Source organism: Haliotis rufescens, unplaced genomic scaffold (assembly GCF_023055435.1).
Source record: "Haliotis rufescens isolate VD_foot unplaced genomic scaffold, xgHalRufe1.0.p SCAF_5, whole genome shotgun sequence".
Classification (NCBI taxonomy): Eukaryota; Metazoa; Mollusca; class Gastropoda; order Lepetellida; family Haliotidae; genus Haliotis; species Haliotis rufescens.
The window spans coordinates 49,923,395-49,947,517 of record NW_025964223.1 but is presented as its reverse complement, the minus strand read 5'-3'; the positions used below and the strand labels follow the sequence as shown (position 1 = coordinate 49,947,517).

The 24,123-nt window shown below is 38.9% G+C and overlaps 1 protein-coding gene across 1 annotated transcript in view; it reads left to right on the top strand.

Moving 5' to 3' along the window:
- Positions 1-24,123, top strand: part of LOC124127034 (protein kinase C-binding protein NELL2-like) — a 116,825-nt gene that overhangs the window by 50,724 nt on the left and 41,978 nt on the right. Inside the window, exon 2 of the mRNA XM_046490506.2 lies at positions 20,973-21,098. Coding sequence (XP_046346462.2) covers positions 20,973-21,098 — 126 coding nt within the window. The remainder of the gene's footprint in view (positions 1-20,972; positions 21,099-24,123) is intronic.

The following is a 24,123-nucleotide window of genomic DNA, read 5'->3' as shown; positions in this document are numbered from 1 at the left end:
TGGAATCCCGGTTCGCCCCGATTATGTTTCTAGGTTTATCAGCACCATACCCGTGCTCGTGGGTTTCACCGAAGTGGTAAACGTCTAAGACCTGCATCACCTCGGGCTTTCCTCCCACATTAAGTTGACACGCCGTTATGTAACTGGAATACTGTTTAAAGCGACATTAAAACCAACTCACTCACTCATTCACTCATTTTTGCAGTAATCAGTATGACCCATACCTTTAGAAGTTGGTGTATACACTATATTGTGTAATACTACTTTCTGAAGTGAGTTACACAGACACACAATGGTAATACATTTCCATAAAGGATAAAGTAAGTGTTGTGTTATGGATTTATTAAGATGCATGCAGCGTCACACATCATGTACTGCCTCCAGCACTTACTGTACATGGAGACTTCAGCCTTTCACTGCACACCGGCCTGGGTGTGAAGAACACACAGGGTTTATGGGCTTGTATATTATATGTCTGGCAGGTGATTATTCTTGTATTGCATTGTGTTGCACATAGCAGGACCTAACAGGCAGTGGAGCACACACCTCTGTATGATATATGCTGACAGCATGGCGTTTATTCTTGCCAGGGTGCAGACAGCGGCATAGTATTACTTTGTAACTTTTCCTCCAGAATTACAGGAATATCAAGAATGGTCTATTGTCTGAAAACAGGTGGCAGCACAAGTCCAAATCTCCATTCTTTTCAAGTGTAATGGTTCCAAAACAAACAGGGCCAAGATTTCAGCAGGCATAGATAGAAAGCATCCATGGCGTTGGTGTTGATCTTGGATGTGACTTCAGACACAGAGTTGTGGGTCATGGCCCTCGGCCTTCGGGGCTCAGTCATTCAATTTGTCGATGGAAAACAAGTTGTCTCCTCGGTAACTACTCGATTACCTAATTGTTTGTTATAAACATATTTCTTGTGTATCAGCTGAAGTGTTGGTGATGAAGTTATTTTGTTGTAATAACTGATGCAGTGTTATGTCTGGGTCACAGGTTCATGAAAGCTTGCAAGACAAACACTGTAAGAATTATTTTTCTTGGTTTCCCTAAACAGACTTACAGAGATAATATGTCACAGGTATTTCTTCATTTATTTGTGTAAATGAACAGACAGCTTGAATGTTTCAGCAGGTAGAATGTGTACGTTATTGTAAATATTATCAATCCCAAAAAAGATTGTCAATGAGAAATGGACTGAAAACTACATTTGTTTAATAATATCAATGAATTGCCTCAACTAGTCATTAAATTGTGAAAAAAATAAACTTTCAAATTCTTACTTCTTGAGTGATTATGGTCTTTTAAGCCTTTTTTTACAATATTCCATGGATCATGGAACCTTGCAGATAGGAAAGGGGACAAATATCAACATGTAGATTGTGATAATAAATCCTTCACTCACTCATTCAGTGAATGAAACATGTCAAGTTCACACTTATTGTTCATATTGCACTCGATCTGAAGCTAGCATTGACCTTTGTTTGGTGGAAAGGCTCAAGGTCAGCATGAAATCCGAGAGTTGGACAAGAACCAAAGGTGGGTCTGAAATCCTGTCAAGACTGCCATTGATGCCGTGTGTGCAACTTACAGTTATCTCTCTGTGAAACTAGGCTACAAGAGTTGGCCTTCATTCCTGTTTGTAATTGCTACATCATGTCTTGTGTGAATTGCAGATTTTTTTTAAGGAATGGTTTTTATTTTCGAGGATAGATGGGGGAAGCAGATATGTATTTTTTCCTTTGGAGTATTTTTCACCTGATATCGTGGTTGCAGAGCGAATTATTGAATATTTTGTAGTTTGAATATTTTGTTCTTGATGATTCTTTCCAAGCTGGTCTGGTACACCATTCAAGTTGTAAGGCAAAAATGTTTGCGACATATGGTAAGAACTGCTTTTAGTTGATTGTGTAACTCTAAAATACATTAAACAGAATGAAAGTCATCTTCAGGAATACAGAAAGCTGCTGCAGAACTAGCTAGTGATAATACCCTATAAGATTTGAAACGATGCATCCTTCATGGTTAGACAGACTAGCTTGAACTCGTAATTCATTGTATTTAACCCTATATTGATTCAGTTTGCAGAATAAAAAAATATCTTCAGTATAGAAAGTATGACATTATGCTATCAATACATTGCAATATTGCTCCTGTGAAGATCCAGGTTAGGATTGGTCTTCAGCAACCCATGCTTTTTGTAAGAGTTGAATTGGAATGGGTGGTCAGGCTTGCTTACTTTAGTGATGCATGTCATCATATTGATGCTACGAATGTCAGTCACTGGATGGACTGGTCCACACTGGATTATTTACAGACCACCATCATATACAATGTAGCTAGAACATTGCTTAGAACAAACGATCTATCAATCATTAGCAATATGCCATGGACCGATGACAAGATATCGATCACAAGTATAAATGTTGCTAGTTAACATAGTGACATTAAAAATAAGAACATTAAAAAGTACAGATAATCATTTACTTTACCATGTGTTCAGATCCAAAGCACACATTCTTTGAAGTGACATGGGAGTATCCATGCAGAACACATTCATCATTTAACATCAAATAAAAATATCTTGTTTTATGCTCAGGCCACAAACAGCAGCATACCGTATTCTACATGATAAGTGCCCAGGGCGCTCTCAAATTTAGAAATAGGGAGCTCTTATTAGAATATTATTTTGTTGAAAAAAAAAGAGTTGAAAGATAAATTTCGTGGTTTATGCTGACAGCCTGAAGTGTTTATGTACGACAGTTATATTTTTCCAGAATGTAATTGCCCAAAATTAAGGGTGCATATAACACATGAGTGTGTATTATACGCGAATAAATAAGTCTTGTGTACATTGATAAATCGGAAGGGGTGCTAATTGGGATTGTTCACTTGCCAATACATTCGCAAATATCGCTGTGGACGCTTATTAGAGCGGGACGATTATTACGTCGAATACGGTAAGTGATTAGAGGACACATAGAAGAGGCGTGTTATGCTGGCATGGTTTTGACAATTTTAGCATGACTGATACTTTATTTATATCTTAAATATAAGTAGGGTATGCAACTTGTTCCTAGTCAGACTTTTAGTTTAAAAATGTTGTTCTTTGGGATTCGAAAATCGTGAGATAAACAGATAATAGTAATAATCCCCCGTAATAGAAAGTTATTGGTGGACTAGTCGTAACTAGTAATTCTTTCAGCTTGTCATGCTTGTTGTAAGAGGTGACTATGCTTGTCATAAGAAGCGACTAACGGCATCAGGTGGTCAGGCTCGCTGACTTGGTTGATGCATGTCATTGTATCCCAATTACATAGATCAATGCTCTTGATGCCAATCACTGGATTGTCTGGTCCAGACTAGATTATTTACAGACTGCTGTGGCATTAAACAACATACAAACAAACAAACAAATAAACAAGCAAACAGACATAACTAGTAATAGTAACTAGTAGCTAGAGACAATATCCCATATAGTTTGAAACTCTTCTATCCCCAGATGCTTTTAACACTATCTCAAGGGTCCTGTTCCACAAAGCGATCTTAGCGGTAAGATGATCGTAACTCCCAAACTTTAACACAGGCTTACGATAGCGCTAAGATCACTTGTGAAATGGGGAACCCAAAGCTAGTGGGCTTCTGCCTATCCATTCCTGATCTTTTATGGACATTTTTAGATTATTTAAAATCAGATATTCATCTGAGACTTTAAAAAGAGCATTATGCAAGGTGTGAGTTGAAAGGTGGCCACAGTTCAAGTTTACTGTTTACCCTCCTATATACAAGATACCTTTAATGATGTAGTATCATGTGTGTGAGCGATAGCTTGCACAGATACCATGTGTGATGGACGTTTGATGTTGTAATGAGATCAGGAGATCGCGGGATTGGAGGTGCTCGGAGTTGCAAGTTGCTGAAAGTTTATCTGCTGGTATATTTGTGATGAGGGAGGACGAGGGGATAGTGATTGATCTTGATGGGTTTTAATCAGGTTTGTGAATGACATGACATCTTTCAAAGCAAGGAGGATTGAAGAGGATCCATGGCTGTATGTTTTGAGTGTCATAATTTGACTTAGTTCCTTATCTTATTGACTGTTACAGAATACATGTGCTGCTTACACAAGTCCAATTGTTTCTGTAGATGCAAGGGAATACAGTATACATTCCAGATTCATCTTGATTATCATCTCTGGTTTGTCAGCACCTTCCCTGTTTTCACAGCAATGAGTAGCAAATGTCTTTGGTTAGCGTTCATGCCAAATGTAACTAACACTCTGTGAAATAACTGAAATTCCATTTAATAATTCCCACTAACCACTAAAACATAGGTATATATATTTATTAATAAGATGTAGTGCATGGGTTTATCTGTTATTCCAAACTAAGTGCCCTTGGCAGGCAAATTTGGGAGAAAATCAGAATTTTCCTGAAAATTGGTATATTTCATGTATTTATAGTTATTATACAGAAATGGCTGCTGTCCATCTGTCCTTCCGGCTGTCATGTTTAGTTTTCGGAGCAGAACTCAAAAACCATGAGAGATATCATAACCAAACTTGGCATATAGATAGGTCTCATGACAAACTGGTGCCTTTTGACAGTTTTGGGATTTAAAAAAAATTATTTTTCGAGTTTCCATAGCAACAACTTGTTTCTCGTCGAGATCTTGAAAACCGTACAATATTTCTTGCCTTGCACACAACCAGGCATGTCATATATGGTGGGGGATATGAGTATTTCATGCTTGTTATATTCTTAAATAAAGGGTATTTTAACAAATAAATATTGCCTCCTGCTGTTATTATTCCTGTTGTCAGTGAAATACAAGTCATCTCCAGAGAGCCATACAGTAGACTACAGTTGTTATGAACTCAAAGGGACCACAAATTTTAGTTCCTTATAAGCTTATAAACAGCATATATACAGCAAATGTCAGGGATCAAAAAGTAAGTTTCTTATATGTATCAGGTCGTTATGAGCGTGTCCGTTATAAACGTAGTTTACTGTAACTATGTTAACTTGAATTGGGGAATGTGTCATTCAACTTTAGGCATTTTTACAGATATTTGCTGCAGACTTTGGGGCCGAATTTTGGCTTCTGAGCAGTTCTAGGGGAATCCCTTCAGTTGTGTGATATAACAGGTGGTTTAACTGTGGGTCATTCATGCCTCTTATACACATGTACACAAGACAGCTGTACAAGAGGTGGCAAACATTTCAAACAGAATTAAACAATATTTTCCGAATGCTAACTGAAACTTTATTAAGTTTTTGATGATAGGGTGAAGTTCAAAGACTATGGAGACATGAAACCTTATTGGTTAACTACTTGTTTATTGTTTGAAAATTTATAGTGAAAATAGTCAGTCTTCATGGTATTCTGTGACATGGTACAGTGTATGTTTTTGCATATGTTCCATGTCACAGCACCATACCCATGTTCGTGTGTCTCATCAAAGTGGTACACATCCAAGACCTGCTTCTCTTCAGGCCTTCCTCCCCATCAGGCTGACAGGATATAACTGAAAATACTGGCAAAGCAGCTTCCCCATCCCTCTGTCAAATGTATCCTGTTACAGCAGGATATAAAGGACAAGACCCTGTTCCTAGAGAGATGTCAACTATAATAACATGGGCATACCTGAATTGGGATCTGAGATCCACAGGTATAATTTACCTCCTGGAATGATGTACAAAGATCAGAACATTCAATGAATATACTTGTTCAAGTGCAGGACAAGGACAAGACCCTGTTCCTAGACAGATGTCATCTATAATAACATGGGCATACCTGAATTGCGATCTGATATTCACAGGTATAATTTACCTCCTGGAATGATGTACAAAGATCAGAACATTAAATACCCATATATACACTTGTCCAAGTGCAGACAAATTCTTCTATTCCTTGGTGCTGTAAGCTCAGCTAATAATGAAATATTGTTAAGACAAAACTGTAGGAACTACAATGTTGAGAGACATGTTCCAGATGGTGACATGGCATGGTCTTCATCCTTCCTATCTGTCAGCCTCTATCTCTCAAGGTAGGGTAGGGTAGCCAAGTGGTTAAAGCAGAGTGATGCACAGCATGGACACAGTGAAAGAAGCCAATAGCTGAAATATTGATAAAAGCTGCAAAGATTTCACCCTTTCTCTTGACCCCCTCCATCCCTCTTTCCCCTAATCACATTTTTAACCCCACTAAAGAGGTGTACAGGTTCTACCTGCTTGATTGGGACAGCTAAATGGCCATCAATTATGTCCATGTCCAGTTCTGGGGTCAGTCCTGTCAGGTTCTGTTTGCCTCTGTCCTCACCTGACCCCTGTCCAGGTAACTCATGTGCCGGGTCCTGCCTGGGGTCACTGGTAATTTGTTTGTTTTGCTGACCATTTGTTAAAGTCTGACCTTTACATGCAGAGTTGGGACCTACCTAATGGTCTCATCATGGCCATGGTCAGCTGGGCATTAACCCTTTTGAAGTCACAGGGAAGCTGGAGTCACAATTTGTGATGCAGCAAAGGTTTTGATGTGAAATCATTTGTAATTTGTTTCTGTTGATGAGTGTATGACAGTTTACAATATGGCTCATTGATTGAATATTAATTTGATCTGAGTTATATCAATTATAATTTGTTAACATTCAAGACCTCAGTAAAAAGTGTCATGGTAGACATGCGGAGGACATTTCCAGTGACAAAAATGATGTCTGGTGCAATTCCTTATGTTGACTTGTACCATATATTCCTGTGTTTTTTCAGGTGAACAATTGACTTGCCTTTGCATGTGTGTGTGATGGGTGCCACCGATGGGGCAGTATACACTCACCTTTTTGCAAACACCTGGTATCATCACTATTTGATAGTGATTCATAAACACATGCTAATGGTATAGTTGGAATTGTACTATCGTCTCTGCTTTATGCAGATATTTCTATTGGTTATGGAAAGGGTTTTGTTGCTTTATATAATTAGAATAGAACCGTTATTGTTGGTAGCCCACAGAGATTTCCTCAGCTGATCCTATGTGGGGATTCTGGTTCAGGAGAATATGTCCCCAGCAAAGTGTGCTTGAGGTGACTTAAAAGATCGGGCAGATCACTTGATTGGTAGAGAGTCATTGTATGCCAACAGTGTGGATTGTTGCTCATAATATCAGTCTCTGGATTGTCTCTTCAAAACAATTATTTACAGGCTGTCGTCATATATCTGGAATATTGCTGAGTGCAGTGTTCAACAACAAAAAATATCTCAGCTTCATATGAAAAATATGACCAGTCAACAATCCTACCAGAGATGATATATAATAAGTAGTGGTTTAATGCAACACAGACCAAGATGGTACCCATCATGACAAATGAATCAATAAAATGAATATGTCAGATTTATTTATTGTTCTTCAAGAATATGTTTCCATGGGTGCAGTGTTTATAAATCCAGTGCCGATTGTATAGTTTATCATATTGTTTTGCAGTTGAAAGAATACAACAAAAAAGCCTCTTAAGATATTTTGTTCCACTTTTTGTTTTCTTACGGTCAGCGGCATGTAAACCAATTAGTTTAGTAGTATTGCCTAAGTTAAATAACTGCTTTAACGACATTTAAATCCAACAATTGGGGAAAGTGCCAAGGTAACATGCCATAAAAAGATTTTATGAGAACTATTCATTTCTTTTTCTTTTTCAAATTATCCAGTGAGAATGTGCACATGATGTTGGAAAATTGAATTTCAAGATTTAAAAAATAATTGAACGTTCATAATATACTAATATGTCCCTTAAATTGTTACACTAAGACATTTAGTGTTCATCCATGCATTATGTTCCTTGTATTGCTGCAGAGAAAGGGTTAAAGTAATGGTTAGAGGTGGTCACATGCTGGACAAGTGTGCAGCGTGTTTATATCAGTAATTTGTTTGTTTTCATTGGTCAGGATAAACCAACCAAAGGCACAGTTCATTAGGTGTGTTTGTTTAAGATGCATCTGTGTTGAGTGTCTACATGCTTATCTCCCTTTGACCATGTGACCCTGGCAGTTGACAGAGTTCAGCGCTGACACCATGTCAAGTCCTGATTGAATTTAGGAGTTTGTTTTGAATATTGTTGAAGGTGTCAATTTGGTTTGGGAAGATTCCTTGGTGGGTTGATTGGGTTTATTCACATTGCCCCATGGCCCATGGTTTGGGGTCATGATAGGTCCCCTGAACCTCATGATTGTCTTTAGAGGGGATTATTTGTCAGCACCATACCCGTGCTTGTGGGTTTCACCGAAGTGGAAATGTTTGAGACCTGCTTCACTTTGGGCTTTCCCCCTGTGAAGATCCGGGGTAGAATAGGTCTTCAGCAACCCGTGCTTGCTGTAAAAGGCGACTATGCTTGTTAAATTGTAAGAGGCGACTAACGGGATCGGGTGGTCAGACTCACTGACTTGGTTGATGCATGTCATCGTATCCCAATTGTGTGGATCGATGCTCATGATGTCAATCACTGGATTGTCTGGTCAAGACCCGATTTTTTACAGACCGCCGTCATATAGCTGGAAAATAATTGTTAAAAATAATTATATTGCCGGAATATTGATGATAAAAAAATACATTCTCTCATGTTTTCTGGTGTCCTCTGCTGTGATATTGTTGGAATATAGTTCGAAGTTGTGATACAGCTAGAATGTTGTTCATGTATTGATATAGCTGAAGTGTTGTTTGAATTTGTGATATAGCTGAAATATTGTTCCAAGTTTTGATATAGCTGAAATATTGTTCCAGGTTTTGATATACATGTAGCTGAAATATTGCTCCAGATTTTGATATAGCTGAAATATTGTTCCAGGTTTTGATATAGCTGAAATATTGTTCCAGATTTTGATATAGCTGAAATATTGTTCCAGGTTTTGATATACATGTAGCTGAAATATTGCTCCAGATTTTGATATAGCTGAAATATTGTTCCAGGTTGTGATATAGCTGAAATATTGTTCCAGGTTTTGATATAGCTGAAATATTGTTCCAGGTTTTGATATAGCTGAAATATTACTGACTACAACAACAAAAAGAAACAACATTCACTCAAAAAGTCTGGTTCCCTTGCTGTGATATAGGTTGAATATTGTTAAAAAATAGTATAAAACCATACTCAGTCACTTATGAAGCATTTTCCTTGTTAAAATAGTAGAAATGACAAAGCTCCCTGAAACACATTGAGATAATCACATTGGTGGAGTAGCATGTTGATTCATTACTATATCTTGAGGGGCACATGTTGAGTCTTTCCAATATCTGATTTATGTACATGGAGTATTTCCTTATCACACATGTCTCTATCTTAACAACTTTCCCAATTAGCACTCCGTGTTCACACTGACCAGTGGCTATCTGGTCCTTGACTGATGTGACCGCACAGGATGACCAGTGTAAGCTAGCTCCCAGCTTCTAACCCCTTCCGGGGCTCACCGGGGAGTGGGGAGGGGATGTATATTCTGCCAGCATCTACCAGCCATGGCCAAAATGTTCAAAGTATATCCTGGTAGGTGCTGCCAAGTTCACAGAATTGATTCTGACCTTACCAAAATTATCCATTTATCCACCCTTACAACAAGTATCCATTCTAGTCGGCATCTACCCATTCTAGTCAGAATCTTATGGTACCTTTTCCAGAATCTACCCATTCTAGTCAGAATCAACCCATTCTAGTCAGAATCTAACAGTAGCCTTACGAGAATCTACCCATTCTAGTCAGAATCTAACAGTACCCTTACCAGAATCTACCCATTCTTGTCAGAATCTAACGGTACCCTTACCAGAATCTACCCATTCTAGTCAGAATCTAACGGTACCCTTACCAGAATCTACCCATTCTTGTCAGAATCTAATGGTACCCTTACCAGAATCTACCCATTCTAATCAGATCTAATGGTACCCTTACCAGAATCTACCCATTCTTGTCAGAATCTAACGGTACCCTTACCAGAATCTACCCATTCTTGTCAGAATCTAACGGTACCCTTACCAGAATCTACCCATTCTAGTCAGAATCTAACGGTACCCTTACCAGAATCTATCCATTCTTGTCAGAATCTAACGGTACCCTTACCAGAATCTACCCATTCTTGTCAGAATCTACCCATTCTAGTCTGAATCTAACGGTACCCTTACCAGAATCTACCCATTCTTGTCAAAATCTAACGGTACCCTTACCAGAATCTACCCATTCTTGTCAGAATCTAACGGTACCCTTACCAGAATCTACCCATTCTAGTCAGAATCTACCCATTCTAGTCAGAATCTAACGGTACCCTTTCCAGATATTCAGTTACTGAGGAGTATTAACTAGCAAGTGTTTTTGTTTTAAGTTTACGTCAGTGTTTAGAATCTCTATGTTATTATCCCCTCTGTCCCAGTGTAGACACAGATTACTGAAGGTGCAGTAGTGAAGTCAATTACCAGCAGCTCTGCTTATCATGTCTGTGCAGCTAAATGACAAATGAACCAATCACAAAAAGGAATATTTTAAGGTGGGTGATAGATGAACCAATCATGTAGGCTGTATCATGAAATCAGGTAATTGATGAGCCAATCACTGTCACTGATACAGAAACACTTTCGAGTTTGCAAACACTTTCATTCCAAGAAATGGAGCTAGAACAAGAAATGGATTTCTGCTAGTCTTTGATAACACCCACTTTGGTGAAACCTATGTGCATTGATATGGTGCTGACAAACCATTGTTACAAATCATGGCAAATCTGGTTGATCTAAAATAATTGTAGTGTCATGGCATACCCAAGGGACGCAACTCCGTAAACAAATTGTGAGACATGTGGACCATCCTGCCTTCCATTAGCTTATAAGATGATTGAAGTGTAATTAATTCATTAAACACTTTTGCACCATGTATATAGTGATTATTTGATTTGACATACCACCTTCATCTCATTACTGAATCCAACACTATCACTCTGCTATACAGAATCACCAACAGTCTCCATGAATTCCTGGAAGTCTTGGAGAGATCCGTGGATGTTATGTCTGGTAGTGATATGTGTGGTCATTACCTGGAGACTGATGGGCAGTGTGTTATGACATGTAACTCCCAGGGAGGGGTGGGTGGGGTGGGGTTAGTAATGAGCCACAATGACCTAGCTGTTTCTGTACACCTGGTGCCATCGTCCTGAACGTAGGGTCAGACTGAATGTATTTGCATGTCCAGACTGTTAGTCACACAGTGATGAATGGATGGAGTCATGTTGTAGCTAATGTGGAAGAATTTATAACTGAAGAGAAAATATCCATGTCAAAACAATAATCAATTATCTTCAAACTGTTTGTCCGAAAATTAACCTCTTATATACTCAAAGGAAAAACTATGTACTGTGATCAGATTAATTTATTGATAAAATTTCTCTTGAGAAATATCATTTTACTGTTTGATCGTTCCTCGATAGTGTATGCAATAAACCATTTGTCAAGACAGACCAGGATAGCTTGGATTCATTCTTTGAGCAGTGTACACAACAAACCATTTATCAAGAATATGACCATTTTGATATGCTTTGGTAGCAAAGCCATACCTCAAGTTATATTTCTGTTCAATGCTCCTTCACATCTCTGACTGTGATTAACTTTTGTAAAGGACACACAAATGGATAGGCAGAATTTAAACTTGTTCAAGCTCTTATGAAACATATTTAACATCTTGGTCCATTTAAACACCAGAACACTTCTAACCTTCAATGAAAAATAATAGAATTTTTTGTTAAGTGCTTCTAACAACCACAGTAGGATAAACAAGAACTTGGCCACTGTGACTAATGCCTCTGAGTGTGTATTCCATGTTCTGTAAAGACAGTGCAGCATGATACAGTAACTCAGTTTAAGGTGGGAAAGAGTAGAGCTGTTTCTGGACAATATCCTGTAGACAGGAGAAGATGGCTGGGATTGAGAGGTCATTACATAGGTATTTCTACTTACAGCAACAAGTTACTTTCCTGTACACATGTTCTCAGGCCCAGCCCACAGACACCCACATAGTGGAGCCATGATACATGTTTGACCAATCTAGCAGGACTTCGCGCTTCCATTGGGAGGTCTTTGTACAAGGTTTAGCATCATTGTGAATTATAGTAAAGGGTTAAAGCCTTACTGTACAATTGATATCGCAGATAATTTGGTATGGTTTGGAAATAGAAAGAGATGATTTCATTTATGAAAAATCCATTATGTTGATCCGTTATTTAAGTTACAAAACAAAAGTAGGCTTAAATTAATGGAAGTAACCGCAGAGAGTGTATTTTAAATATTTTATATTTTATATTTTATATTTAGTTTGTGTGAGTGGTTATATACATCTGTGGGACCAGGAATGTGACATATGGTTGCAATTTCAAGTGATAGGTTATTCATTTAATATAATATTTGGGGACTGAAGTTATTAACAATTAATACATGACACTTATAAACAAACTGGACTGCCAGGAATTACATGAAACCATAAACTTGGAAATGAACATGTCCAGTGTTGTAACTACAACAATGCAGGATTGTAACTGCAACAGTGCAGGATTGTAACTGCAACATTAGGTTGATGTGTCCCCGAAATAATAGATGTGGGTTCAAGATGCAAGCAGACAGCCTCGATCAACTCAACGCAACTCAACTCAAGTTTATTCTCAAAGTAACAGAAAACATATACTGATGATCAGGTGACAGGACAGAGAATAATGTACTTGAGTGGTTGGCTACACAGCTGAGAGCTAGGTGTACAGGACAGGGAATAATGTACCTGAGTGGTGGGCTACACAGCTGAGAGCTAGGTGTACAGGACAGAGAATAATGTACCTGGGGTTGGCTACACAGCTGAGAGCTAGGTGTACAGGACAGAGAATAATGTATCTGAGTGGTTGGCTACACAGCTGAGAGCTAGGTGTACAGGACAGAGAATAATGTATCTGAGTGGTTGGCTACACAGCTGAGAGCTAGGTGGTCAGGACAGAGAATAATGTACCTGAGTGGTTGGCTACACAGCTGAGAGCTAGGTGGTCAGGACAGAGAATAATGTACCTGAGTGGTTGGCTACACAGCTGAGAGCTAGGTGTACAGGACAGAGAATAATGTACCTGAGTGGTTGGCTACACAGCTGAGAGCTAGGTGTACAGGACAGAGAATAATGTACCTGAGTGGTTGGCTACACAGCTGAGAGCTAGGTGTACAGGACAGAGAATAATGTACCTGAGTGGTTGGCTACACAGCTGAGAGCTAGGTGTACAGGACAGAGAATAATGTATCTGAGTGGTTGGCTACACAGCTGAGAGCTAGGTGGACAGGACAGAGAATAATGTATCTGAGTGGTTGGCTACACAGCTGAGAGCTAGGTGTACAGGACAGAGAATAATGTATCTGAGTGGTTGGCTACACAGCTGAGAGCTAGGTGTACAGGACAGAGAATAATGTACCTGAGTGGTTGGCTACACAGCTGAGAGCTAGGTGTACAGGACAGAGAATAATGTACCTGAGTGGTTGGCTACACAGCTGAGAGCTAGGTGGTCAGGACAGAGAATAATGTACCTGAGTGGTTGGCTACACAGCTGAGAGCTAGGTGTACAGGACAGAGAATAATGTACCTGAGTGGTTGGCTACACAGCTGAGAGCTAGGTGTACAGGACAGAGAATAATGTACCTGAGTGGTTGGCTACACAGCTGAGAGCTAGGTGTACAGGACAGAGAATAATGTACCTGAGTGGTTGGCTACACAGCTGAGAGCTAGGTGTACAGGACAGAGAATAATGTATCTGAGTGGTTGGCTACACAGCTGAGAGCTAGGTGTACAGGACAGAGAATAATGTATCTGAGTGGTTGGCTACACAGCTGAGAGCTAGGTGTACAGGACAGAGAATAATGTATCTGAGTGGTTGGCTACACAGCTGAGAGCTAGGTGTACAGGACAGAGAATAATGTACCTGAGTGGTTGGCTACACAGCTGAGAGCTAGGTGGTCAGGACAGAGAATAATGTACCTGAGTGGTTGGCTACACAGCTGAGAGCTAGGTGTACAGGACAGAGAATAATGTACCTGAGTGGTTGGCTACACAGCTGAGAGCTAGGTGTACAGGACAGAGAATAATGTACCTGAGTGGTTGGCTACACAGCTGAGAGCTAGGTGTACAGGACAGAGAATAATGTACCTGAGTGGTTGGCTACACAGCTGAGAGCTAGGTGTACAGGACAGAGAATAATGTATCTGAGTGGTTGGCTACACAGCTGAGAGCTAGGTGTACAGGACAGAGAATAATGTACCTGGGGTTGGCTACACAGCTGAGAGCTAGGTGTACAGGACAGAGAATAATGTACCTGAGTGGTTGGCTACACAGCTGAGAGCTAGGTGTACAGGACAGAGAATAATGTATCTGAGTGGTTGGCTACACAGCTGAGAGCTAGGTGTACAGGACAGAGAATAATGTACCTGAGTGGTTGGCTACACAGCTGAGAGCTAGGTGGACAGGACAGAGAATAATGTACCTGAGAGGTTGGCTACACAGCTGAGAGCTAGGTGGACAGGACAGCAGGCAGCATGTAGAAGTGTCTGGCAGGAGTGTGCCAGGTCATGGTGGTGGGTAGCATTTGAGTGTAAACATCATGGGTGGGGCTTTGGTTAACTGTGTGCTTGATATGTGGCTTTGCTATCTCGTTCAAATCCGATCTTATACTCAGATAAAATACCTAGCTGTGTGAAGACATAAGGTTGGTTGCATCAGTGAAAGTTTCAAATCATGCAGTCAATCAGCATCTGAAGGCTTCTACATTTTTTAGAACAAATGAGCAAAATTAACATTTAGACAAGCATATCTTATTTTTGAATCTTGAAAATGAACATAATGGAAGACATCTGAATGTGAAGAAATAATTCTTTGTGTTCTGTGGTGAGTGTCTTAGGCAGAGATCAAAATTTCCAAAACAAGGGCGCACCTGAAGCGACCTGTCATGGTGTCCACAGATCTTGACACAGACAGGTATCATAAAATCAGTAAAAGATCTGGTTTTAAACAGATTCTATTGCAGTGTGGTATTTTACTGTGACAGTCAGATCACCATGGAAACACGGTAAAAAGATGGCCATGAAAGATTGAGTTAGAGAGAATGTGTACGTGTATGAAATTAATTATTCTTTATTGCATTCAGTACTGCTTTCTTTGAATAAGGAAGGAGGGGATAATATTAAATTAATAACAGCATTGAGCTTATTATTGTATTATATTGTTGTGGAAAATGCCTTCCTTTGGCTTCAGCTGAAGTCTGTTGTGGAACAAACAGTAGAGAACAAACCATCAAATTGTCAATGTTACTGTAAATTTTGTTATAAAAGGTTACCAATACTAGACATGATTATTACCGATTATGGAATCTATTTTTTATTATTTAGGAAATGCTTAAAAAGTGACAAGCAGAGATATAAAGCAAGTTTATAAATATTTCTGGCCTTGCTTACAGTTTTAAATTCATGCATGTTAATCAGCCTTTGCAATTATGAATTATGTAATTATTTAAAACTGTGTATACATCATAACTTGGATAATATGAATCTTTTGCCATATTTAGTATTGTGTGTTTTTTCAGATAAGGAAAAGTGATTTCCAGATTAGACAAAACTAATAATTTTAGAATTCTTATCAATCTAGCTTCCATGCAGATAAGAATGGTTTCTTTATTTAGTCTTTGCTGATGTATGTATAGAAAATTTCAGTCTTAGTCTTGTAGAATGAGAATGCTAGATGATATCGCAACGTGTATTTATCCAACGAGGGCGGGGTAAGGATGAGATTGGAGGGAGTCGCCAGAATCAAAGCCAAATGATAAAGGAAGAGACGTGTTTGTTTAAAGCAAGAAAGGTAGAGCTATTTCGAACCAGCCCGGAAGTGTTGTTTCTAGTCGCGGGGGAGGGATCCGACTTCAGCACTGATTGTGTCACATCGTTTTTACATCAGATTTTTTTCAAGCTAGGGAGGATCACCCCCCTTTTTATCAGCAGCGTTTTGGGGGTACGTGCACTGCAGTAGACATAACAATACCTCACACAGGGGATAGTAAACCATCTGTGTTCAAAAAGAATGTTTTATAATAAAACAGATAGAATTCATGACATAAGTATTAATCTCTTAGCATTTACTTGGGATGTTTGTGGGAGGTGCACATCTTGTAGCCATGTGCGAGGAACCAGCCTCTCCAAATTGTGCAGATTTTGAGAAGTGCTGTGGAACTATTATCCCCAACTATTACTCAATCTGGAGGCCATACCCTTCATCTGTACTTGTATACATCTCTTAGAGAATGTTGAATTAACCTTTAACAAATATCCTTTTAAACATTGATTCAGTTATTTTGGGCAAATTTCTTCAAGTTGATTTCATTTTGGAAACTCTCAAAATTGTTTTGTTTCAGGAATTCAAAGGTTGGTTTGGTTTGGTATGTTTGTGTAATGCTGCCGTCAGCAATATTCCAGCTACATGACAATGGTTTGTAAAATAATCGTTTCTGGACCAGGTAATCCAGTGATTGACATCATGAGCATCAGTCTGCACCATTGGGATACGATGACATGCATCAACCTAGTCAGCGAGCTTGACTATCTGAGCCTGTTAGTCGCCTCTTACGACAAGCATAGTTATGTCTTACGACAAGCTTGGGTTGCTGAAGACCAATTATAACGTGGATCTTCATGGGTCTCAAGTTATCAAGTAGAGGTTACTTAGTATCCAATTTTCTGAATGAATCGTAACCAAGTGGTCGTGTGATGAATGCCAGCCTCACGAGCTCTGAGTTACTTAGTGCCTGATCACAAGACCAAAGTACTGTTCATGTGTCATGTTTCTAGTGGGAGAAATAATTTTTATTTTTTGGAATAGGTCTTCAGCAACCCATTCTTGCAGTAAAAGGCGATTAAGCTTATTCATTTACTCAATATCGCTGAAATAATGCTGAATGCACCAAAAAACAACATTCAATTACTCAATATAGCTGAAATAATGCTGTTCATCCACAACAGGGTGTAGTATTAATGCCTGCTGTATAACAAACCAGAGAAATCTGCAAACATATTAATTGTCAAGAAAAATGATGGTTTCTTGGTGCCTATATTCTGTTGAGTAATTTCTGGAGTTCTTGAACGTACCCCATGCTTGTCGAAAGAGGCGACTAACGGGATCGATGGTCAGGCTTGCTGACTTGGTTGATGCATGTCATCGTATCACAATTGCTTGGATCGATGCTCATGATGTCAATCATTGTTTTCCCTATCCCATTGATTCAACAAACTCAAGCCTCTAACACAGTTTTCCCTCCCCCACTGATACAACAAACACCAGTTGCATGGATCAATGCTCGTGATGTCAGTCACTGGATTGACTGGTCAAGAATCGATTATTTACAGACCGGCGTCATATAGCTGGAGTATTGCTGAGTGTGGCATTAAACAACAACCAACCAAACAAAAAACTTGGACATGGGAGAGCCATGCAGTATACCACTACATGGTCTCTGGGCCAGGGCACTTCATGACATCATTAATGACACATGAGTACTGGAGATTTTCATATCTCCATTCACCGAAGAGTGTCATTTTATTTTACAATGGTCATGATTTCAATGCAGCCAGTGAAATATCATTTTGTAATGACCAGAACAGTGGACTGTGAACAGGTCTAGGGGGATGATGATTTGGTCCAGTGACAGGTTGATGATTGGGTCCATGGACAGGTTGATGATTTGGTCCAGTCACAGGATCTGGTTACTGTAGTTACCATCATTTAACTGGTCCCTGACAGGAGGACTCTGGCGGTTGCAGATATCATCACTGCAGTGATGTCATTCAATTAGCAGCATCTGCCTTTTGTCCTGAGCATTGTTAGAGACACTCATGGTTCATAGATTTGATAACACTGACACAATGCAAGGAACAGGTATTTATTAACCCTTGTGAACCTTCTTAATAATCTTAATCAGCAGTTATTACTTCATTGAAAAAAAATGCAAAAGATAATTTTGGACAATTCTTTTTACAAATAGTTCCAAAATATTTTTGAATTAGTGAAGAAGGTTTTTTTGCAGCCTTATCTTATCAAGGAAGGCAAACAAAATGGTTTCAAAGTTTGTGAAAAAATTGCAAATTGAACCTTGTTTTACAAGTAAATACATTACATGTTGGGATACTCTTAGGCTTTTCGTCAGGATGCTGTGCCCACTTAAAATATCACACAGAAAATATATTGTATCTATATAATAATTATGATAATTATTATAAAATCTAATCTTACCAGGTACCCATGAATATATCAGGAGAAACTTAATCCATAGTGCTAAGAAAATCACATAATATAATGTCCCCCACATCAACAGAGTGAAAAACACCACCCTACCAATTAACCTCTATCTCAGTCATTAAGCTACATTAAGCTTGTAAAACCTTTCTATTAGTAGCTGTTACGGTGTGTCAGTTATCTCCCCTTGTAATTGATTTATACCTAATTAAGAGGCTTAGCGTTGTGGGAGGTATTTAGCTTATTGGTAATTATGAAGATTAATGAATTATCTTCTCATTCCTGTATCATTAGTAGAATTATCCTTACTTGTACACCTACTTACCCTCAGAATATACATCAAAGAAGCATTCACCCACAGAATGAGGAAAAAATGTGTTACATCGGTATACATAGATCTGTTTTCATAAGTAAATGTTTTCCTAAGTATTTTCTTTGAAGCACAGTCTTTTTTTGTGAACAACATTGAGAGTGATTAGATAACAGAGGGGATAGTTGGTGTTATCACACAGGTAACATCTCACTGTGAATGATAACAGCGCTATCGCTGGAGTCTCAATGGTGTTTAAAGAGTGCTGGAATGCCTTGTTATTTCTGTGTAGACCTGCAGACTTCTGTGAGTGTTCTCCCTCTAGTTGCCTAGGTGGCGCTTTTCCAACTATGTCGTGGATGATGAAGTACACGTTGTCTCCAGTAGGCTCGTCTCACCTCTTAGACTGAGCGCTGCTGTTACGCCTATCGAAACAAGTTGTTGGCAAAAAATGCTCCCTTGAGATAAAAAAATCAACAGTTGGTAGTTATTTATTGAGTGTGAAATCTACTGCAAAACTTTCAAGCAGCGATAGAAAAAAAACCACCTGTGGACAAAGGCTGTTATTTTTTGTTATTTTTTTCCTTATCTTCTGTTGTACATAGCTTTAACAAAATGAAATTAAAGGTGTTAAATTAGCTTTTGGTTAGAGGTGCTTGAACTATATGCATGATGGGATTGAGGATGTAGATCACTGCCCCCCAAACCTTATCGTCTAAGAAACTAATCATTGCGTGTATATACCCTCTAGTATCCTCCAATGACAATCAGGTGGAACAGTTCAAAAATTTCCTTTAGCTTTGTTAAAGAAATGATCAGACACAAGTTAGAAGAGAATTTCTTTGTGAATATTGAAACAACCTCAATGTCGACGACATTTGAATGTTACATAATGAAATAAGTTCATACAGGCATGATATTTTGCAAGAAGGTTATGAAGAAAAAATAACTTGATATTGAGCAAGCAAATGATTCAGGGAGTGTAGGGTTAACAGTGTGATAATATACTGGTAATGTTAGGTATGGTTGCTATGCATATGTTTGTGGAACTACATTGTTGTGTATTGTGCTGTACATGCACCCTTTTGCATGGGAATGATCTGAAATGAATGGACCATTTATGATTTCTCTGTAGCGTTTTCTGGAAACTACATCATTCACCTGATGAAGGAGTAAGCATATTCTCCGAAGTTGACATCCATATATTCTCTTCCTTACATGATCATTGTCCATATTTGTTTTGGAGAGTTATGATTTTATTGTTATCCACCTGTTTTGAACAATGGGAGGGACATAGTGATCAGTGTGTCCGTCTGTCCGCCGTCCGTTTCCGTTTCCGGAGCAGAACTCCTAAACCATTGAATATTTCTTGTTAAAACTTGCGATAAAGATCTGTCCAGTGGTAAACTGGTGCCTTCTGATGATTTTGGATATTTATTTTATATATTTTTGGTCATGCCATCTGTCATCTGTTTTCTGTTTCCGAAACAGAACTCCTAAACTGTTGAATATTTCTTGTTGACACCAGCTATACAGATTAGTCTAGTGGTGAACTGGTGCCTTTTGATGATTTGGGATGTTGAGTGAGTGAGTGAGTGAGTATGGTTTTACGCCGCTTTTAGCAATATTCCAGCAATATCACGGAGGGGGACACCAGAAATGGGCTTCACACATTGTACCTATGTCGGTAAGCGGACCCGGGTCTTTGGCGTGACGAGCGAACACTTTCACCACTAGGCTACCCGACTGCCCCTTTGGGATGTTGAAACATAGTGAACAGCATTATTGTTTTCTTCACTGAACTGAACGTATTCAGTGGCAATGAATCAGTAGAGGGGTATAAGTAGCCAAACTCCATTACTGAGTTGCACAAGAACAGGGGTATATGTCATCTCCTGATGACTCTTGTTCTCATACCCATGATCATGTGTTTCCACAGAGCGGTACATGTTAAACAGTGATAACTGAAATAATGTTCAAAGCAGCATTAAATTCCCCTCATTCAACCCTCCAACCCCTTCTCCCCCAACACACACATATACATACCTCACTCTCTCCAACACACTCACTCACTCCAACACACTCACTGCTTTGTTAACATGTTTGACCTGTTTTGATGCTGGTGTTTGACTCCTATCATAATGGTCATGATCACATTCCATCATGGCCACCATTTATTTTGATTTTCAGATTCTGCAGATCACGTCATCCTTGTGCACACACTCTGATGCATCATGTTTCCAACTTAGCCTCATTTGGATGTCTTTGAATGTCACTTTATCATTCTCATTAGTTTCCAATCTTCTCTTCTGTTTCCAATATGGCTGCCAACTGAGCCTCATTCTGATGTTACAGAGTTTGATGAGTGTCTGGAGGGCACCCACCACTGTCACCCACAAGCTCGGTGCACGAAGATGAAGGGTACCTACCGATGTGACTGCCTCGACGGATATGTTGGGGATGGATTCACTAAATGTGAACGTGAGTACCATGATTTCTTTCCATCTTATCATCACAGAATATATGTTCACTGTATTTGGAGCAGGAAACAACATGAAAATTGACATGCTGATAGTGTAATTCACATTTAAGGGACTGAAGAGTTGGGAATTTGGTGCTTCTCTGTCTGAGATGTGATATTTATTGTGTCACAATGCTTCAAAATGCAACATTAGCTAATTTTGACATCCAAATATCTATGTGTGTGGTTCAGAATGAAACCTCGCAAGGTTCTTTGCTTCATATTCATTAAAGTGGTGTCCACTCGCTAACGAAATATCTGTGCTTCAAAACTTGTAATGCCTCAGTTAATATCTATTAATATTGTCTGTTAAAGAAATACCTAATTCTTTTGAAGTAATTACAATGACATACTTTGTTTAAAGGCAGTTAATGGTGATTCCTTAATTCAAGGAAACGTTGGATGGGACAGTCCTATTTTACTCATTATTTTTACTAACAACAAATAGTTCATTTATGAGTGAAAAAAAACCCCACTAAGATATATGATTGATCCTTCACCTATTCTCTAGTTTTACCAAACCATCAGTTTATGGAGCAGTCTGTGATGAAAATAGTCAGTATTGCTGTAGTTGGCAGATCTGTATACACAAAAAAATTAACTTGCTCGTAGCTAATGTGCCTATACTGAGGAAATGATAATGGATTCTCTTGCAAACAGGGTTGTACATTAATACTTATACAGCACTTGTCTCAGTGTTATGAAAACTGTCTATTCAAAGTGTTTGGGTATTTTTTAGGGTGAAGGGAAGTGACAATGACAATAGAGCTTCACCTAGGGAAGTGTTTGAAGTGCTCTTCAGGGTTGGAGGGAATCATGTGGTATGAGGACAGTGTACACCAGCTGGGCATTTATGTACTAGTCGTCAGGACTAGTGACCACATACTCTGAACACAAGTAGTCCTGGGATAGTTTACTAGCCCATGGTACTAAAGAGCATCAGCCTTGTCTTTTAAATACATCAGTATGCATGTGGTTTGAGATCTTGCCATGTGTGAATTGCTTGATTAATACAAGAAACTTAGTGATAAGTTACTAAACTGGCAAGTCAACTGGGATAGTGTAGAACATCATTTTACTAATGCTTATTGAGCTTCCCAAGCCTCCTGCTGAAGAGACAGTGGTCATATCATGAGCTGAAGTTGAAGGGGGTACTCAGGGAAAAAACAATTTTTTGTTATAAGGATTTTTGAATTTTAGACATAGTAACAGAAAACCCATTAACAAGATGGACTGTTGACAGTAAGGTGATGCAGTTGCATGTCATCACAGTTCATTCACGAACACCATGGTGATCCATGGACCCACAGCACACATTATGTTATAATGCAGGTCAGGTAAATACACCAAACTCTGCCAATACACAACTTCTTAAGACACTCAGAAAAAAATTAATGATCCATTCCGGTTGAAACTCAGGAAATCTCTGAGAGTTTTTTGTCCTGAAGAATCTTCATTCCATAACTTGTGTTCCTGAAACAGTTCTGCTCATTATTTTGACAGCTTTTACAGGTGTTTGTTTGAAATACTCTTTGACAACTTGTCTGAATATAAGACAACAAAAATTGGTTAAATCTTTGACTGTTTGACTGTGAAAAAGTGTGACTAATGCAGACAATTAGGCCAGTAGTCCACCTCCTTGCTGTACCCCAGTGTCAGCACATCACCTGATTTAATAGGAGGCATTTCTGATCACTTAATTTACAGTTTTAGGATCTAGCTGTCCGCCTCCATGGACTTGTGAATAGATTGTTTGCCCTGAGAGTGAAAGGATGTTGGTCATACCCAAAAAAATCTTATACCAAGAGATTTTGCTTGTTGTTACACTGCCTTGCAGTTAAAAGTCAGTGGACTAGCAGACAGCATTAGTCCGGACTAGTACAATCAGCCACACACACAGATGCATGTATGTCCCTACAGAAGTGCAATAATGTTGAACACAAAATTAAACTCCATTTCACATCACTTTCTCTCTTAGGATTTAGCAACTACTGATTGACAGTGTACTTGGCATCAGTAGGTTGAAATCAGACAGTGGGTTGACATCTGACTTGACAACAAAGTATGTGTTGGTATAATTAAGACTTAACAGCAGTGGGTTGACATCTGACTTGACAACAAAGTATGTGTTGGTATAATTAAGACTTAACAGCAGTCGGTTGACATCTGACTCGGCAACAAAGTATGTGTTGGTATAATTAAGACTTAATAGCAGTGGGTTGACATCTGACTTGACAACAAAGCAACCTGTGAAGACCCAGGGTAGAATAGGTCTTCAGCAACCCATGCTTGGCGTAAAAGGCTACAGTGGTTGTCGTAAGAGGTGACTGACTAACAGGATCAGGTGGTCAGACTGGCTGACTTGGTTGATGCATGTCATCTATCCCAGTTGCTTGGATTGATGCTTTTGATGCCAATCACTGGATTGTCTGGTCCAGACTCGGTTATTTACAGACGACCGTCATATAGCTGGAATATTGCTGAGTGCAGTGTGAAACAGCAAACAAATAAACACACAAAAGAAAACAAAGCATGTGTTGGTATTAATATGACTTAGCTGCAGTGGGTTAGCATCTGACTTGACAACATTATGTTGACATTTGTACAAGCATCATTTGATTAAAACAAAGATGGTTCATGCTACAACTGCATATTGTACTCATTTGACATTAAAAAAAAACACAACTTGTTCCACAAACTCATAATTATCTACAGACACAAATATTGTTTCACCCCTGACTAAAATCTGTGAGTAGGTAGCTTGAAGAATGTTTTGCAAAATAAGCACTTGTACTTATTCCAGAGAAAACTATCCACAACTACATTCAAGATTTATTGTGTTACGTTTGTCTAAATAAACATAATGTCTCCCCTGCATTTTGTTGGAATTCCTCATAATACAACATCATAAGTACATTTCTATGACTGATTACTGGCAGAGCGGTGTAGGAATACACTGGTCATATTTACCTTTGCTGCAAATAG